The sequence below is a fragment of the Vulpes vulpes genome, chromosome 11, assembly GCF_048418805.1.
Source record: "Vulpes vulpes isolate BD-2025 chromosome 11, VulVul3, whole genome shotgun sequence".
Lineage (NCBI taxonomy): Eukaryota > Metazoa > Chordata > Mammalia > Carnivora > Canidae > Vulpes > Vulpes vulpes.
In genome coordinates this window covers 10,214,064-10,230,736 of record NC_132790.1, presented here as the reverse complement: position 1 = coordinate 10,230,736, position 16,673 = coordinate 10,214,064, and the positions used below count along the sequence as shown (strand labels likewise).

Below are 16,673 nucleotides of genomic sequence, written 5' to 3'. Positions count from 1 at the left end.
AAGGGTAGATGACTTGCCTACAAGGACAGTCAGGTCCTGCATTCCTGCACACCACCACCCTTCTGGTCTCCTACCATTATGCTAAGCTCACCCTCACACCAAACAAAGGCTGCATAGTAAATGCTGGATCCCCACACCCATCTGGAGATTGCAAAGTCCTCTGACTTTACCTGCTGTCCCTGACCTCAGTCCCAAAGCCCCCACCCTGCTCCATTTCCTGATTTTCTAAAATCCATGAAGAATCTCATGTCCTATCACCCTGTCTCAAGGCACATTTAGCAGGCACAGACAAATCCCCTGAAATACCTGTTCTTAAACCTGAATTGCCACCTTGCTCCTTGGTAGTGATGGAGATGGCCCGGCTGGGAGCCAGGTGGCCGGTTCCAAGGGAGCACAGAAACTCTCTTTCCTCTATACTAGGGCTTCTGTCTCTCTCCAGGCTACTGAGAAAGTAACTTGGTAAATGAGGTAAAACACAAGCAAGGCTTTATTCTCAGATCCTGCTCTTCCTCCTAAGAGCAGCCCCTCTAAGTTGAATGGCAGCCAGTCTCACCTGGGAGAGGAGAAGGACGTGCAGAAGGTTACAGGGAAGGATCACCCAAGGAAGGCGGGCCATAGGTAACCATTCACATAAATAAGCACGTCTTCACAAGCCCTGAGCCTGGGAGGACTTAGGTTAGGCCCTAAAGACATCCAACCGCAAACACGAGAGATGTGACAGGAGGACAGAGTGAGTACCAGGGAGAAGTGGAAATCGATTTGACCTCAATAGAAGGAAGAGCCTACCTACAACCACTGACAAGACTGGTCAAAATGTAAACAGGTCCTACAGTTTCTTGCAGCATTTTTGCAAGATTAATCTTCCATTCCTATAGATTTTGACCATAATGTGAGCAGTGAGACTCTGGTCGGTTAAACATAAAGGTTCCAATTACTTAACATGGCAATTTCTTTTGGTATAGCAAGAAGTTCTGCAGTTATGTGAATGGTGCTCAAGAGTGGAGGTCACAGCACCCTGATAAATCTGGTTTTTCTGACAGTGGTGGTATTGGTATGCGGAGCGTTAGACAAATCCGCGCAGTCAGCATGAGTTCTTATCTGGCCCAGCTATAAAGGGAAGAAACCACTTAAAATGTAAGAAAAGTATCCAGCCTGAAAGCCTAAGGAGGGACTCTATCAAGGCTCTTCTCATTGGTATGCTCAGCAGCAGCTGCCACCCTGGCCCCTCTGGCTCCTCAGTGTGGCTCCTCGAATACCGTAAGAGTGTCACCTTGCAGGCCTGATGAACATTCAGTACTGCCTCCAGGCTTGTTAAGGCACTTACTGTCTTTGTTCTAAATCCCAGTGTCTCAAGAAAACCAAGGACTGTGGGTAACCTAATAATGTTCCTACTTAGGTCCCCAAATTGGTAACTGAAACTCCAAGAACACAGGAAATTGCTTCCCTCTCTTCTTCAGTTCCTACTTGGGCCACAGAGTAAAGAAGTGACAACCAAAGGTGGAAGCAGCATCGTTACCTTCTTTCAACATTTCCAAGGTCCCTTTATTTTATTCAAAACTTTTATAAAATTGCTCGTTTAGTACAAAGCGCCACTGTTTTTCATGTGGCATTTCCTAAAGGGACTGAGAATCTTACTGAAATGGTCTTTAGAGCTTGCACTATTTTGAAAATTTCAAGATTTTCAACAGCTCATTGCACGTGGGCATTACTCTGATAGGCCCTTCTTCAGAAATCATGGGAATTGGGCCTTGATGAGCCAACATAGGGTCCCCATCCTCTCTCCAAGTGAAAGCCATCAACACTGCACTAACCAGCCTCCTTCAATGCCTGCCCATGAGCCCCATGGTCAGAAGACCTGTGTTCAAACCACAGCAAGCCACCTCACCTCTCAGAGTCTCAGTTCTCCCATTTGTAAACAGGGAAGAGTAATAATAACCTTCCAACAAGTTGCTGTGAGGATAAATGAGAGACACACATAAAAGAACCTCGCACAACGCCTGGCATACTGAAGGTACTCAGGTGACATTTGCTGAACCTGAACACATGCCTTGAGCACGGCAATGACTAACAGGAATCCACATTTTGACAGAGCAAAAAATAGGATAAGCCTCTTCCCCCCACTCCCACACACCCAATATTCCTTCTCCAGTCTTCCCTATTCATTAACAGCATCACTATCCAGCAACCTGGGAGTCGCTCTCCATTCCCTGCTCTACCTTAACCTACACACACACTATGTTAACAAGTCCTGGTGCCTCTATCTACAAGACATCTCTGAATGTGCTCACTTCTCTCCAGTTCTACAGCCAGCACCCTATCATCTCTAAATAAGATACTGCAACAGCCTAACTGCTCTTTCTGCTTCTACCCTGGCCTTTGTACCACCCACTCGCCTCACTGGAACCCTGATGGGTCTCTTCAAATGGATATTAAATCATGTCACGTTCTTCCTTTAAACCCAACAACACTTCCACATCACAGAGTAAAATGCAAGCTCTTTACTTTGGCTTGACCCTAGGTAATTTAACCCCTGACCAGCTGCATCACCTTCTCGTACAATGGATGTCTTCTCTCCTCCTTTCTCATCCCAGCCACATGGCCTCCTTCTACTCCTTTGAACACCAAGGTCTTCCCCATTTCACAACCTTTGTACTAGCTAGCCTTTCTGCCTGGAAGCTCTTTTCCTCATACTCTCATAACTGGCCTCTTATCAATCAGACCTTGGCACAATCATGACCATCTCAGAGCCCTTCCCAATCACCCACTGAGATAGGCTTCAGTCACTTGATATCATGACACCCTATTTTATTTATTACTATCATTTCTCTTACTTATGTGTTTTGACTACTGTCAGTCTCCCTAATATGTGTATTGCAGGAGAGCCAGGACCGTGTCTGTCTTTTCACTGCCCTCATTGGCCTATACCAGTGTCTGGCACTATTACATTTGCTGAATGAATGAACGAGAAATGACTATGGCAAGTCCTACCTTAAAGTGAGGCCACGCCTCCAAATAGGCTAGCTAACCCTACAGAAGTCTGGGCAAAAGTAACAAAGAGATCATCTAAAGGGTCATAAGCCATCAGGGGGCAGTGGCTTCTGCTCTTAGTGACAAAGGAAAGAAGGATGAGACACCAACCTGCCAAGAACACTTCATCATTGGCTCTCTCCCAACTGTGTTACAATATAATTTGGAGAAATTAGCCCTCCCTGCAAACCCCCCACCCCCGCAAAGGAGGTTAATACACTCAACAGAGAGAATCAAAGAATGGAATGCAAACACCCAAGAGGAAATTACTGAGTGATTAAAAACACACAGGAGGATAATACAAACATCACCTGTATCTCCCTTTTGTGAACTGGGAAAATATTTGGTATGAAACCTACAATTTGGTGACTGATTATATGCTGTTATATTGCTCTCTATTTATTTCATGTGTGTTTGTTCTCCTCCCCCTCTCTCTCTCCCTCCAGTGAGAGCCTAAGTTCCTGGAGGGCTGGGAGCCGTGATTCACTTATTTCTCATGTATCTCCTGCTACACAGAGCAGTGATACCCATGGAGCAGGCACCTGAACTCCTTTATCTCAATAGCCTGAGTTCACAAACACATCACTTTCAGAGACAGGCTGTGCAGAACCCACCTCATTTTCTGATCACAGCAACCCAACCTGCCATGCTTCCCCCAGAGAATGTGGGGGAGAGAGGGGTCTGTAGGCCTACTAAAGGTTCCTCCATGCAGGCTGGAGACTTAGCAGCCCTGAGGAGCATGGCACAGACCAAGGAATGGCTTTCCCCATGCCCACACTGTCCACCCCTGGCTTTCACTCACACACCCAACTAAGCAGACACGCTGAAATCCAGCCAAACCCCAGACCACTTGAAGGGTCAGTCAGTACCTGTTGTTATCCTCATCCAAAGGTGCTAAAGGGGCTAAAGGGGCAGAGCCTGGCAGAGACAGAGCTGGGCATAAAGGACTCACAAAATTAACCAAGCAAACTCAAAGCTTGCATATCTTACAAAGAGAACTGTTCTTTCCAAACTCTGGATTTGGATGTGAGGGGGATCTGGCTGTGACATCTGTCACCCCACTGATCGCCAGGGTTGATTCAGCTGATCTGGCTGGCTAGGCGGGTGTCCCCTTCCTCCCTCACCGTTTCATGTGCGTCCCAAAGCTGCGCACTCAAAGAGGATGACCACCCCGTTGGAGGAGGACCATTCTTCAGTCAAGGGTATATGAGTAGCTGCGCTCCCCTGCTAGAACTTCCAAACAAGTACTCAAGGTCCAAACTCTGGATTTAATGGACTAAAGTCTTCCAGCATGATTTGAAAAGCTCTATATTTCATTAGGCGTTCCAGATGTTTTCAGACCTACTCAGTGGCCAACTCATTTCATAAATTACTTCTTCTGACCCAGTAACCCATAGGAAAGAATTGCCTTCTTCCTGAGCTCCCACATGGGGTCCCAGCACTTAGGATTCCTACATGGTTAATAGGGAGTTTTAATTTTGACTTCACAGGACGTCAAGAACCACGAAAAGATTAAAGCCAAACCCCTGATAGAATAAGGGAACCAAAACTAATAGCCTCCTGCTTTTTTTTTTTTTTTTTTTTTTTTTTTTTTTAAGAAAGTTGGCTGAGAAGCAATGTACTAGGAGCCAACGTACCAGCATTGTTACTGCCAATTCCACACCCCCCAGGCAAACACTCAGCCTCTCTGGGTCTTGGTTTCCTCATCTGTCCAGTGCATTGGCCACATGAAGCCTGCCAAGCATGAACCCCAAGCTGTTATACAGAGACATTACAGATCACAGTCCAAACCACAGCTCTGCTGCACACTTGGTGGTGCACAACCTTGAAGGAGTTACTGACCCTTGAATGGTGTCTTTATCTGAAAAAAGAGAATACAATTCCAATCCTGCCAGATTGTTTTTGAAAGTACTGATAACGGGCCTAGCACGCGGCACTCCACGTTTAGCGCCTGTTATAGTTTTTCTTTTGCTAGCTCTAAAACTCCACACTAATCCAGTTGCTTTGCCTTTCTCCATGTTGCAAACGCTGTAGGACAGCGGCTCAAGAACACAGTTTTTTCTGTTTGAATTGAGGCACTACACTCAGCCTCCAGTTTAAACTTCTATTTAAAGAACTTGCCTGCCAGGCAAAGTACTTCAGATCAGTAGGCGCCTGCCTTCAGCCCCACTTCGGTCCCTCACCAGATCAAGACCCAGTGTTCAGAAAGCACAGCCCAAGAAAAACAGCCTCCCTAGCAAGCTGCGCTGAGTCGGGGATGCGCACTCTATGTAAGTTTTAAAGCTTCCCAGGAAACATTGTCGACCTCAGAGAGTACCTGGTTCTGTACTTCTGTTTAATACTCTTCAGTAAGTTGGGTTCAAGTGTAAGATGAGACGTGCAGATCAGGTGATATTGTAGGGATCCTCCAACCACAACATCCCGAGACGCTGAGGTTCATCTCTGACTACTGCCCGAGCCGCAGACTGAACCAGAACAACACTACACATAACTGAAACACAAAGGAACGGGACAGAATGCTGTCCTCCCCAATCTCGCTAGCCAACAGAAAATCCTTTGTAATGACATCGGGGAGGTGAAGTTAATGATACTTTTGTCCTATTTATTCTCAATTAAATTGGATCATCTGGTGTTGGGGTTTTTTTGGTTTTATTTTTTAACTGCAGGCACTCCCAACCAAGCCATCAAAAACTCCCTCTGGTCATTACCTGACTTTCATGAATCAAAATCCATCGCAGTGAACAGAGTCCCGGTGAAACCCGTACAGGACTAACCTGCTCTCCCAATCTCACCGGGAAAGGCGGCAGACACGTTCACTCTCTCTGTGAGCTCCATGTTCAGAAGGACTGTGTCTTCTTCCCCAGACCCAGCCCTTATGAAAGCTCGGGTTCCGGTCAGACAGGGAAGGAGGCCCCAGCTGCCTGCAGAGGTGAGGCGGAGGCTCACAGCCCGCCTACTCTCAATTTCGGTTCTCCAGCAGCTGCTTCTGAAGGTGTTACGAATCCAGCAGCCACTTGCTCCTACTCATTCATTCTCCCTCTTCCCCCAACACCCCCCCCCTGCAAAATCTGGCAACAACACAAGGAACAGGGCTCCAGCTCTGAGTCATTGCCCTGCTGCTGCGGCCAGGCAGAACACTGGCTGGTGGTAAACAGTGAGGCAGGCGCTTCACGTCTCCTGATCCTGCTGTTCTTCTTGGGAGACAGTGAGCCTGGCTACTCCTCTGGAAGCAGGACATAGGAAACACCTCCATTTACTGGCTCTGGAGTCTGAATGAATTGCTCCCTCAGTTTTGCTGTGCTACCTTCGTGGCTGAAATTGACCCTAAAACAGAGCCTTCAGTGGGAAAGTGATAGCTTCTTTATCACTCTTGTCCCATGGGCAAGGGCAGGGAAGTGCCTGAGCAGTCCCAAGCCACCATCCCCACACCCTCAGGGAACCCGGCTATGATTCTTTCATCACTGCTTGGGATGGCTCAGGTCCTCTTAGCATAGATTTAACCATGTGGCTCTCCCTCTCAGAACAGGCCTGGAGGAGCACCTGGGTGGCTCAGTGGTTGAGCATCTGCCTTTGGCTCAGGGGGTGATCCTGAGGTCCTGGGATTGAGTACCCCATCAACCTCCCCACAGGGAGCCTGCTTCTCCCTCTGCCTATATCTCTGCCCCTCTCTCTGCGTCTCTCATGAATACATAAAATCTTTAAAAAGAAAAAAAAAAAAAAAAGAACAGACCTGGAGAGGAGAAGGAAGAGGAGTCAGAAAGGGAAACTAAGGCATCAACGTGCCTTTACTGCCACAGCCTCAGATCAGCACTGTGGCTCTTTACTGCAATCTAAGTAGGTCTATAAGTCATGACACAGGCGGCCACTTGAAATATAAGCTCCACGGGACAAGGACTTTGGTTTTCAAAGCTATGTTCCAATGTGTACATAGTGCCTGGCACACAGTAGGTGCTCAATATATATTTGTGTAACGAAAAAAAAAAAAACATACAGAGGATTTTCTTCTGAGTCTTCTTGGAATGATGGTTTTACTAAAACCTGTATTGATTACCACCATCTTTTCCACTTTAGAAATCTTATCCGGGGCACCTGAGTGGCTCAGTCAGTTAAGTGTCTGCCTTCAGCTCAGGTCATGATCTCAGGGTCCTGGGGTTGAACCTCGAATCAGGCTCCCTGCTCAGTGAGGAGTCTGCTTGTCCCAGATTGTGTTCCCTTGCTATCTCTCAAATAAACATATAAAACTTTTTTTAAAAATCTCCTTATTCTTCATAACTCCTACTACTGCCTATAGTGAGTGTTCTGCAAATCTTTAAACACAGAGATGGTTTACTTGAAACTAATGAAGCTCAAGCATTAGTACCTCTCACTTCCAAATGCACCTTCTAAGGCCCTAGTACTGTGTATACATGCCTTCCACAATCTTATATGATTTTAAAGACCTCCTAAATTGTAGGAACATCAAGGCCCACAAACTATAGATGTACCACAGTGGAATTAAGTAATAAGTGACTCATGAGCCATCCTGATAATCATCCTAATAAAGGCATTCAGCTTGACAAAACTTGTTTTAACTATTGCATAGGAGATATGCCCACACTTATAGACACATCCTAATCAATCACAAGTCGATTGCTGTAAAGATTGGAGTAGGTTAAAGAACACAGACTCCACTCATCCAAAATTTATTTAGCCCTACTATGTCCTTAGCACTCTGAGTGCTTTGAAGTAAAACAACGATTAGAACATATTATCCCCACTGCATAGGAGCTTACAATCCAACAACGTAGACTGATATACTCATAAACAGTTACAGATAAGTATATATTTCATATGTTAAACATAAATAATATAGATACATAACTACAAGCCAGAGTGGGGACCATAATATAAAAGTAAAGGCAGGCACATCTATGTGTTAGGTATCAATCTGCCAGATACAACAATCCTAGAAGGTAAATTGTATCATCTCCATTTTGCACAGAGAGTGTCGAAGCCCAAAGGGGTCAAGTGCCATCCCATGACCACATAACCAGTAAGTGGCAAGGTCAGAATTCAAGCCCTGAACTACTACCTGATTCCAAAGTATGGAACTGTTCTTAGCGGCTACACTTTAGTCAATGGCCAGTCGTTCTACAGAACCTCCAAAATGTCGGGAGGGACATGCTGACTTCAGAGGTATAGGAACCACAACAAGCAGCAGCAGAGGTGGGCAAGCTTCCAAAGCCCACACTCTTGGGAGTGAAGGAATAGAAAGTGCCATGAGCTTATTCATCAGGTATATAGATATAAACCCCATTCACCAGGCAACACCCTAGCAGGGACCCGTGGCAGCTACCAAGGAAGCCAGAAGAGGCCACATGAAAGGCTCCTACCCTCTGGCTCTGCCTACAAGCTCCCTTGTCCTTGTTGCCAGATGGATCATGCTGGAGCACAGCAAACATTCCATTGCTTCCTGCCATACACCACCCTCCTTCACTGCTAAAGCATCCTTCTCAGCACTTCCCCCTACCCACAGCTCCTGCAAATGTACCTGTTCCCCCCAGTCCCCAAGACACATGCTTTCCTATTCCTGAGTGGTAGGAAGCTTCAGCTGCTGCTGTCCTCTTCCCTAATAGATTCCACCCAACCATCAAGGCCCCTTCTCTTTCCAACATCCCTTTCTGATCACTCTGGGCCACACTGCTTCCATCCGTCCTCAACACTGTCAGCACTGAAGGCTCACATTCTTTATGCAGCAATTATACATCCCAACGACTCTTTTCATTTTACCTTTCAAAATTACTCTGTATTACAGAGAGTAAAAATGCAGAAGTTCCCTTTCTTGCCACCAATTCAGTGTCAATCTCAGAAGCAATACCTTTACCAGTTGTTTTTTTTTTTTTTTTTAAGATTTTATTTATTTATTCATGACAGAGAGAGAAAGGAAGAGACACAGCAGGTTCCCTGTGGGGAACCTGATATGGGACTCGATCCCAGAACCCGTCCTGGGATCATGACTTGAGCCAAAGGAAGTCCTTCAACCACTTAGCCACCCAAGTATCCTTTTTTTTTTTTTTTTTTGCCTTTGTGAAGCTTTTATGTATTTTAAATTTTATATACACATCTTTTTTTTTTTTAGAAAAAATACATAACTAGAATAAAACTGTACATATTATTCTTTTTTTAAGATTTTATTTATTTATTCATGGGAGATACAGAGAGAAAGAGAGGCAGAGACCCAGGCAGAGGGAGAAGCAGGCTCCTCACAGGGAACCTGATGTGGGACTCGATCCTGGATCTCCAGGGTCACGCCCTGGGCTGAAGGCAGCACTAAACTGCTGAGCCACCTGGGCTGGCCTGTACATATTATCCTATAACTTTCTTTTGACTTTACATATCTTGGATTCCCACATATCCATATGCAAGGATGGGCATAGCAATGTCTCCACATCACAGCTTCCTTAGAACCCCTAAATCAGACCAATCTATAGACAGAGATGATGTGGGAGCCTGGTCAATCTGCCCAAACACATATGAGAGGTTTAAAATTGATGACATGCAAACCAATCTGTTCCCAAAATGAGTTTTATTTGAGCCACACAGAGTTTTTAAATTGAACCAAAGTTTGAAAACAGAAACATTTCATATAAAAATCTAGCTTGCTTTGGAAAAACCAAAGTGGGGGCAGCACTGGGCCCCCACAAGAGGTGGAATGGTCCTTCTAGTTCACTGCAGTCCCCATCACTCCCTAGTGCTTCCCAATGTTGAGAATGTACACTTAGTGCTATTTATCATCACACCTATATTTCTAATTTTCCTACAGGAAAGCAACTTCTTTATAACCATAGCTCAACCAGAATGGGAGAAATCAAAGATAAACAGAGTAGGCCAAGTATTCCAAAAACAAATTGGAGAGCATAAACACAGTCTGCTTTTTTTGTTATCCATTAAGCCTCTATAAACACTGAGTTTGCAACCAATTTTGTATCACCACCACTGATTGTGGAGAAGATCTTCCTTTATTTATTTTATTTATTTTTTTAAGATCTTCCTTTAAAGAAGAAGCCCTGTTTTTTTTCCTTGTTTTTACTGAAGTTCAATTTGCCTACATATAGTATAACACCCAGTGAGGAGCTTGGTTTTAAAGAATAAGGATTTCTTGTAGAAGAGTAAGAACTCACTGGGTGTTATACTATATGTTGGCAAATTGAGTTTAAGTAAAATATATTCTAAAATATAACTAAAAGAAAATGGCAAAAATAGGCCACAAAATGTTTCTCTCTCTCTACACAAACAACAACAACAACAACAACAACAAAACTGAGAAGAATCTTCCTAATAATAATGGCAAATGGACTCATCCTTAGCCTTCCCTGAAGGGACTCCTAAAAAGGTAAGATCCAGGACAGCCAGCCGACTATTTCTTCCACAAAGTGAAAAGCCCAGAGAGGCATTGCCAACAAAGGTCCCTAGAGAATCCAAAGGAAGAGAGGTGCCAGTGGCTGCAGCCCATTATGGACACCCACAAGGCCACTAACAGCAGGTAGGGCTCCCGCAACAGAAAAGCATCTTACCAAGTGCTGCCTGGGACAAGGCCACAGACCTCCCCCAATCTGAAAAAAAAAAAAAATACACATTTTGCTGTGGTGTTTAGAGCACAGGGCCTGGAGTCCAGTCCTCAACAGTCACCCACATCACAGATAAGGAAACTGCTACAGAAACCAACATTGAAACATTGTCACCATCTTCTAAAAATAATATTCGAGGGCGGGGTTGCCTGGCTTAGCGGAACATGCGACTCTTGCTCTCAGGGCTGTGAGTTCAAGCCTCATGGAGGGCGTGGAGCCTTTAATATTATAATTATTATTATTTTCAGGAGGAATCTTAAAAAGCCCAAACTTACTAGATGATAAGACTAGAATGATACTGCATTACTTGCTCCCAATAATGGTATGTAACATAAGTATATTCATTCATTCATGTAACAAATATTTGGGAACCAAATAGATGCAAATCCCATAGTATATTATACTATATGAGTAACCAAGAAGAAGGTAGGAATGTGTAACAAGCAGCTTAGTCTCTACATCCTGTCAAAGGTGAACAAAAGGGTAGAGTTTTTCAGATTTTCAGATTCATGAATCATAATCTGTCTTCTTAGTCAAGAGTTATTCATTTTCAGTTAGTTTATTAAGCCAGCTTGAAACATTTTATCACAAAGGGTGATGCTTTCCAGAAATCACAGTATTAAGAGCTTTAGAGCTAAAAATGACACAGAGCTTGCCTCATCCAATCTGTTTTACAAACGAGGAAATGGAGGTCTGAGAAGGCTAGAGAATTGCTCAAGGTCATCATAATTACTTACTGTAAATTAACACTAGCTTCCTGAAAACAAGAATTATGAAAAAACATCATACCCTGTTCTAAAAATTTCCCGCCTTAAACAAAATCATCTTTCAGTTACTAATATCCACTAACAAATATGAAAAATAGATTTTTAAAAAACATTTTATTTATTTGACAGAGAGAAAGAGCACAAGCAGGGGGAGCAGCAGAGGAGAGGGAAAAGCAGACTCCCCTCTGAGCAGGGAGCCTGATGCAGGGCTCCATCCCAGAACCCTGGGCTCATGACCTGAGCCAAAGGCCAACACCCAACTGACTGAGCCACCCAGGCACCCTGAAAGCTACATTTTAGAGCTGGGAATCCTTGTATCTTGTCAAAAGACCTTGCACAGAAGTCCAGAGCCATTGTCTGGATTCAAGTGGTATATAAAGTATGCACAGGAGAGAAGGCCATGTGCAGACAGAGGCAAAGACTAAAGTGAAACATCTACAAGCCAAGGAATGTCAAGAATTGTCAGCAGCCGCCAAAAGCAGAGAGAGAAGTATGGAACAGATTCTCCCTCAGAGCCTTCAGAAGGACCCAATACTGCTGATGCTTTGATTTCAGGCTTCTGGCCTCCAGAGCTATAAGGATAAGCTTCTGATGTTTTAAGCCATCAAGTCTGTATAACTTGTTATGGCCGCTCTAGGAAATAATGCAGAATCTGTATTTGTTTAATGGCTTTGATTAAATACAAAACCAACTAGTCAACAGTATGGAAAAGCTGTCGCAAAGCTAGTAGGGCCTTGGAACTCACTTACTAGTCCAAAATAAGGGAAGAGGGGGATCCCTGGGTGGCTTAGCCGTTTGGCGCCTGCCTTCGGCCCGGGGCATGATCCTGGAGACCTGGGATCGAGTCCCACGTCGGGATCCCTGCATGGAGCCTGCTTCTTCCTCTCCCTGTGTCTCTGCCTTAAAAATCTTTTTAAAAATAAAAGAAAAAATAAGGGAAGAAAAAACTAATCAGAGAGTGAAAAGCTGGAGAGAGATAAGCCAGGACTGGGAAGGGCAACCAATGGGTCAAAAACACATCGCTAAAGGAACAGGAGTTTTATGGTCTGGGAAGATTCAGGGCACAGGACCACACTCATCATCTCTGCAGGGCTATCATAAAGAAGAGTAATTTGATTTGTTCCCTGAAGGCCAACATGGTAGAACTAGATCAATAGGTGGAGTCCCTGGGAAGCATATTTTTCAAGGAATTGTGTGTCTACCTATGTCAAAGCAGAGTGGCTTCTGAACATCTGGCTGGCTGCCTCCTGTTGGTGGAAGTTTTCAAGCCCACGTCAAAAACCATTTGGCAAGATGTTGCTATAGAAAAAACACAAACCCTAGGTCTGTATCTGTCACAATGCTCATATACTCCTTTCCAGCTCTATGAATCTGTTAACCCATGAAACATACCATTTAGGAATGATGTGAAATCTGAAGTATATGGGTAGGATGAAGAGATCTTGTGCATTAGGAGATATTTTGGTGGGTAAACAAAGATACAAGGATCTGTGGCTGAGAACCTATGCCTACTTCCAGGAAACTGGTTACAGGAGCAGGTGGTCATAGCCTAATAGTAGAAGCTGGGTTCCTTACGCCCCTTCTCTTGGGAAACTTACTCTGAGATTGGCAGTACCTATGTCAAGATTTTTCTTTTAGATACACAGCTTTAAGAGTCCAATGTGGCCAGTACCCATTAACAGGCCACCGAGACTATATTAAAAGCAACAGTCACTGTTTTCTGAAAACCTATCATTGTGAGTAATTACTTAAGATGCTTGCATATGTTACCTCTACCAGTCACTTCAACACTACATGGCATTACCATTCTAGGGAACTGAGGTTAAGAGGGATTGTCATTTGTCCAAGGCCATACATTTCAGAAGGATTTAGGATTCCCATCGGAATCCAAGTCCAGAAGCCAAACTCTTTCCCTGCATCATGACGTGTCCTTTGCACTCTACTTTGGGCATTTAATTTGTTAAAGGTAAATAACGTTACCTACCAGCCATTTGGGAAGGAAACAGATGACTTTCTCTGTCTGGTCCACAGTTCCCTTATCTATAAAATGGGAAAGGGCTGGAGTTGATTAACATGGTGCTGCTCTTTCAAATTCCTTTTCTCCTTGTCACCTCCACATTGGCAGGGCTGAGCAAGTGGTGACAGGGGAAGTGGTAATTCTCTGATACTCAACACAAGGGGGACACACCTAGAAACTTTTCCCATTCTACCTTGAGGTCAGGGCAGTAATGGAAGGAGGAGACCAAGAACAGGCACAAAGTTGGCCATATGAGCTCACTCGCAGGTGTGCAGTGTAGAATGACCCACATAAATCTTGACATTTAGCACTTTACTCCATAAACTGGGGTTGCGCTGTAAAGTATCAGCACACAGATCTGAAGGCTAGCTGTGCCCAGAGCCCAAGGGATGTTCATGAGGAATTAAAGCACAGGGTCTTTGTTTAGAAAAGATAAAGCTGTCAGTAGGTTGTGAGAGGTAAAGTAGTCCAGCCACATTCCAGTGGGAGGAGCCTCTTGTAGCTGTCCCGGTAAGGGCTCCCTTCCAGCCTCCAGGGCTGCTTTCTCACGTGCTGCTCTGCTTGCTCAAGACATCCTCAGCCCACCTGTTTAAGAGTCTCTCACAGTGGTGTCAGAGCAAAGGGACGCCAGAAGCCCAATCACGCAGCATCTCTCCATGACTCGGGGAAAAGGGACCATTCCACCTTCAGTTCAGGGTGGGTAGAGGAAGGAAAAAATGACTCCAGACATCTGGTCAGGGAGGGGCTCTTTTGGCCTATCTCACTTCTAGAAATGGGCAAAATGGGGATGATTTCGGAAACCCCCCACCCAAACCAGTTTCCTTCTTAATTTCCTAGTGATGCCCATTCAGGAAGGGAGCCTCATGTCAAGAAACAGAGCAGGAAGAAGGTACCTGACCCAGAGGACTCAGAGTACCCAGACTTTCCAGTGAGCAAACCAATGAGCCCAGAGAGAATATTCTGACAGACTTCTTTGGCTTAATTCTGGTATTTCTTTTTTGTTTGTTTGTTTGTTTTAGGGCAGGGGGCAAAGCAGGACAGAGAGAAGACAGAGCAGGGGAGATAGCAAGAGAGTGTGGGTTTGGAGCGAGAACTGGGTTCCAGTTGCAACCCCACACTGCGAGTGTAGGCTTTGTGAAAGACCTTCTAAATGGTGCCTAGAATTAAGTAGACAAACAATAAGGGTAGCTGGTCTTATCAAGATCTCTCTCCCTAAAGAAAACCTACTAGCTCTCCACATCCCTAAATAGTGGGCCGGCTACACACTGAAGTGACAGATTTCTACAGAGAGCCAAATTGTGTGAGGAAGGCAGAATAGTGGATAAAGAACCAAATAAAAGAGATATTCCAAACTGTAATTTCCATAAGTGTATCATATCATATTCTAGGCACTCTGCAGTCATTATATCATTCTTGAGTATAATCCTAGAAGGTGGGTACTATTATCTCTATTCTACAGATTAGAAAACGTAAGGGGTTTATGCAAGATTACACAACTAAGTAGGGACAGAGCCTGAATTCAAACCTAAGCCTTTAACTCCAGAGCTGGAGTCAAAGGCTGGACCATTTCCCATGAAGACAAACACAGCAAAACCAGCTCTCACTTTCTCATGGCAAGAAGAAAACTTTGCTACTGGATAAGGGCTTAGTAAAGGAAGCCATGCTTATTAGACTAACCACACTCTGGAAATAAACCTCCAGAGTTTCCTGTCCCTGTTGGAAAGTCCCAACACTCTGGCTGAAAATATGGAAACTGGGGGGATCCCTGGGTGGCTCAGCGGTTTAGCACCTGCCTTTGGCACAGGGGACGATCCTGGAGTCCCGGGATCGAGTCCCACATCGGGCTCCCGGCACAGAGCCTGCTTCTCCCTCCTCCTGTGTCTCTGAGGCCCCCCCCATCATAAATCAATCAATCAATCAATCAATCAATCTTTAAAAAAAGAAATATATATATATGGAAACTGGTAGAAAGCCTGAAGGTCAGAGCCCAGAACTTGTTGGTAGAACTTGTTGGTGCTCTTCAACCCAGAACAACTGCTAACTTTGGAGAGGGTGCTGTACACTGGAAAAAAAAAAAGAAGAAGAAGAAGAGGGTGCTGTGAAGGACATGGGAGTGAAAGCCTCCTCACCATCCCCTGCTCCTGAGCACCCCCTACTTTGGCCGCAGCTGTACACTGCCATCGCTAAATCACACAATTTCACTGTGCTCTTCCAGGTCCAGACTCAATTCCCCAACGTCAAACTCTGTTGGTGGGGAGGAATGCAGAAGGTGGAGAGAGCTCCTGTGAATCACTTTCTCTGCTAGTGATGGTATCTGCTGCATGTTAAACACCTCCCTGCAATTCCTCAAGTGTCTATGAATCAGTGAACCAAGAACACAGAGGGCACCAAGGAAAAATCCGCCATTGCCAGGGGAAAAAAGCAAACCTTGAGAAGCCTCCTTACTAACGCACAGAGACTTCTAAACCCAAGGTGAGGAAGAGATAGGAACAGCTCAGTCTTGGAGACACTTGGGCCAATTGGCTACAAAGTAGACGTTAAAAGAACCTTCACTGAAGGGGTAAAATCCATTTCTCCTCAGTCTCATCTGGACAGTGACCCGGCCAAAACTGAATAAAAGAGAAACTAGGAAAAGTCATCTGCTCTCCCTGAGCTTCAGTTTCTTCTTCCCTATGGGTCCTGGAATAAGATCACTCCTCCTCAGCTTGTAAGATCAAACAAGACACATGACAGTCCCCAAGGTTCTGCTATCCACCTCCCCCTCCTCATGCTATCTCTTCCTGGGAAAGCTCAGTCACTGCCATGGGTAGGATTCCTGAAGCTCTATATCCAGGGCTGTCCATTCTCTCGATCCCTAGATCCAAACACTTACAGGACACTTCTACCAAGGTGTCTCCTGGGCACCATTAAATCAACATATTTCAAAATGGAGTCCTTCCCACCATATTTCTCATCTTTCATTCCCCATGATGGTAAACCACTATTTTGTGGTTTTCAAGCAGGGGTATTTGGAAAAACGGCAGTGACATTTTTGTTGTCACAGCAATTAAGTGACATTGTGTGGGCAGGGGGCCCAGATTGCTAAATAACACTGTCCTGCACAATGAAAATTTGTCCCTCTCCAAAGGCCAATGGGAATACCATATAGAAATGCTGGAAATTATTCTACCCCTTTCCCTCATTCCCTATCAGAGACTAGTCAACTCTACTTCCATATCACCAACCAGTCCATCTTCTCCATCCCCACAGCACTCT

General features: G+C 44.8%; 1 protein-coding gene across 40 annotated transcripts in view; it reads right to left on the bottom strand.

Annotated features, from left to right (window-relative positions):
* Positions 1–16,673, bottom strand: part of PLEKHA7 (pleckstrin homology domain containing A7) — a 218,193-nt gene that overhangs the window by 93,963 nt on the left and 107,557 nt on the right. For 9 of the 40 annotated variants that reach the window (XM_026008190.2, XM_072725507.1, XM_072725509.1 and 6 more), the window contains exon 1: positions 5,736–6,180. The exons of 29 other annotated variants lie outside the window; for them this stretch is intronic. In XM_026008190.2, the coding sequence (XP_025863975.2) occupies positions 5,736–5,746 (11 nt within the window). In that variant the 5' untranslated portion in view covers positions 5,747–6,180. Of the gene's footprint in view, positions 1–5,344; positions 5,519–5,735; positions 6,181–16,673 lie in introns of those variants that run through there. 2 more of the 40 variants (XM_072725520.1, XM_072725521.1) reach the window with 1 other exon arrangement.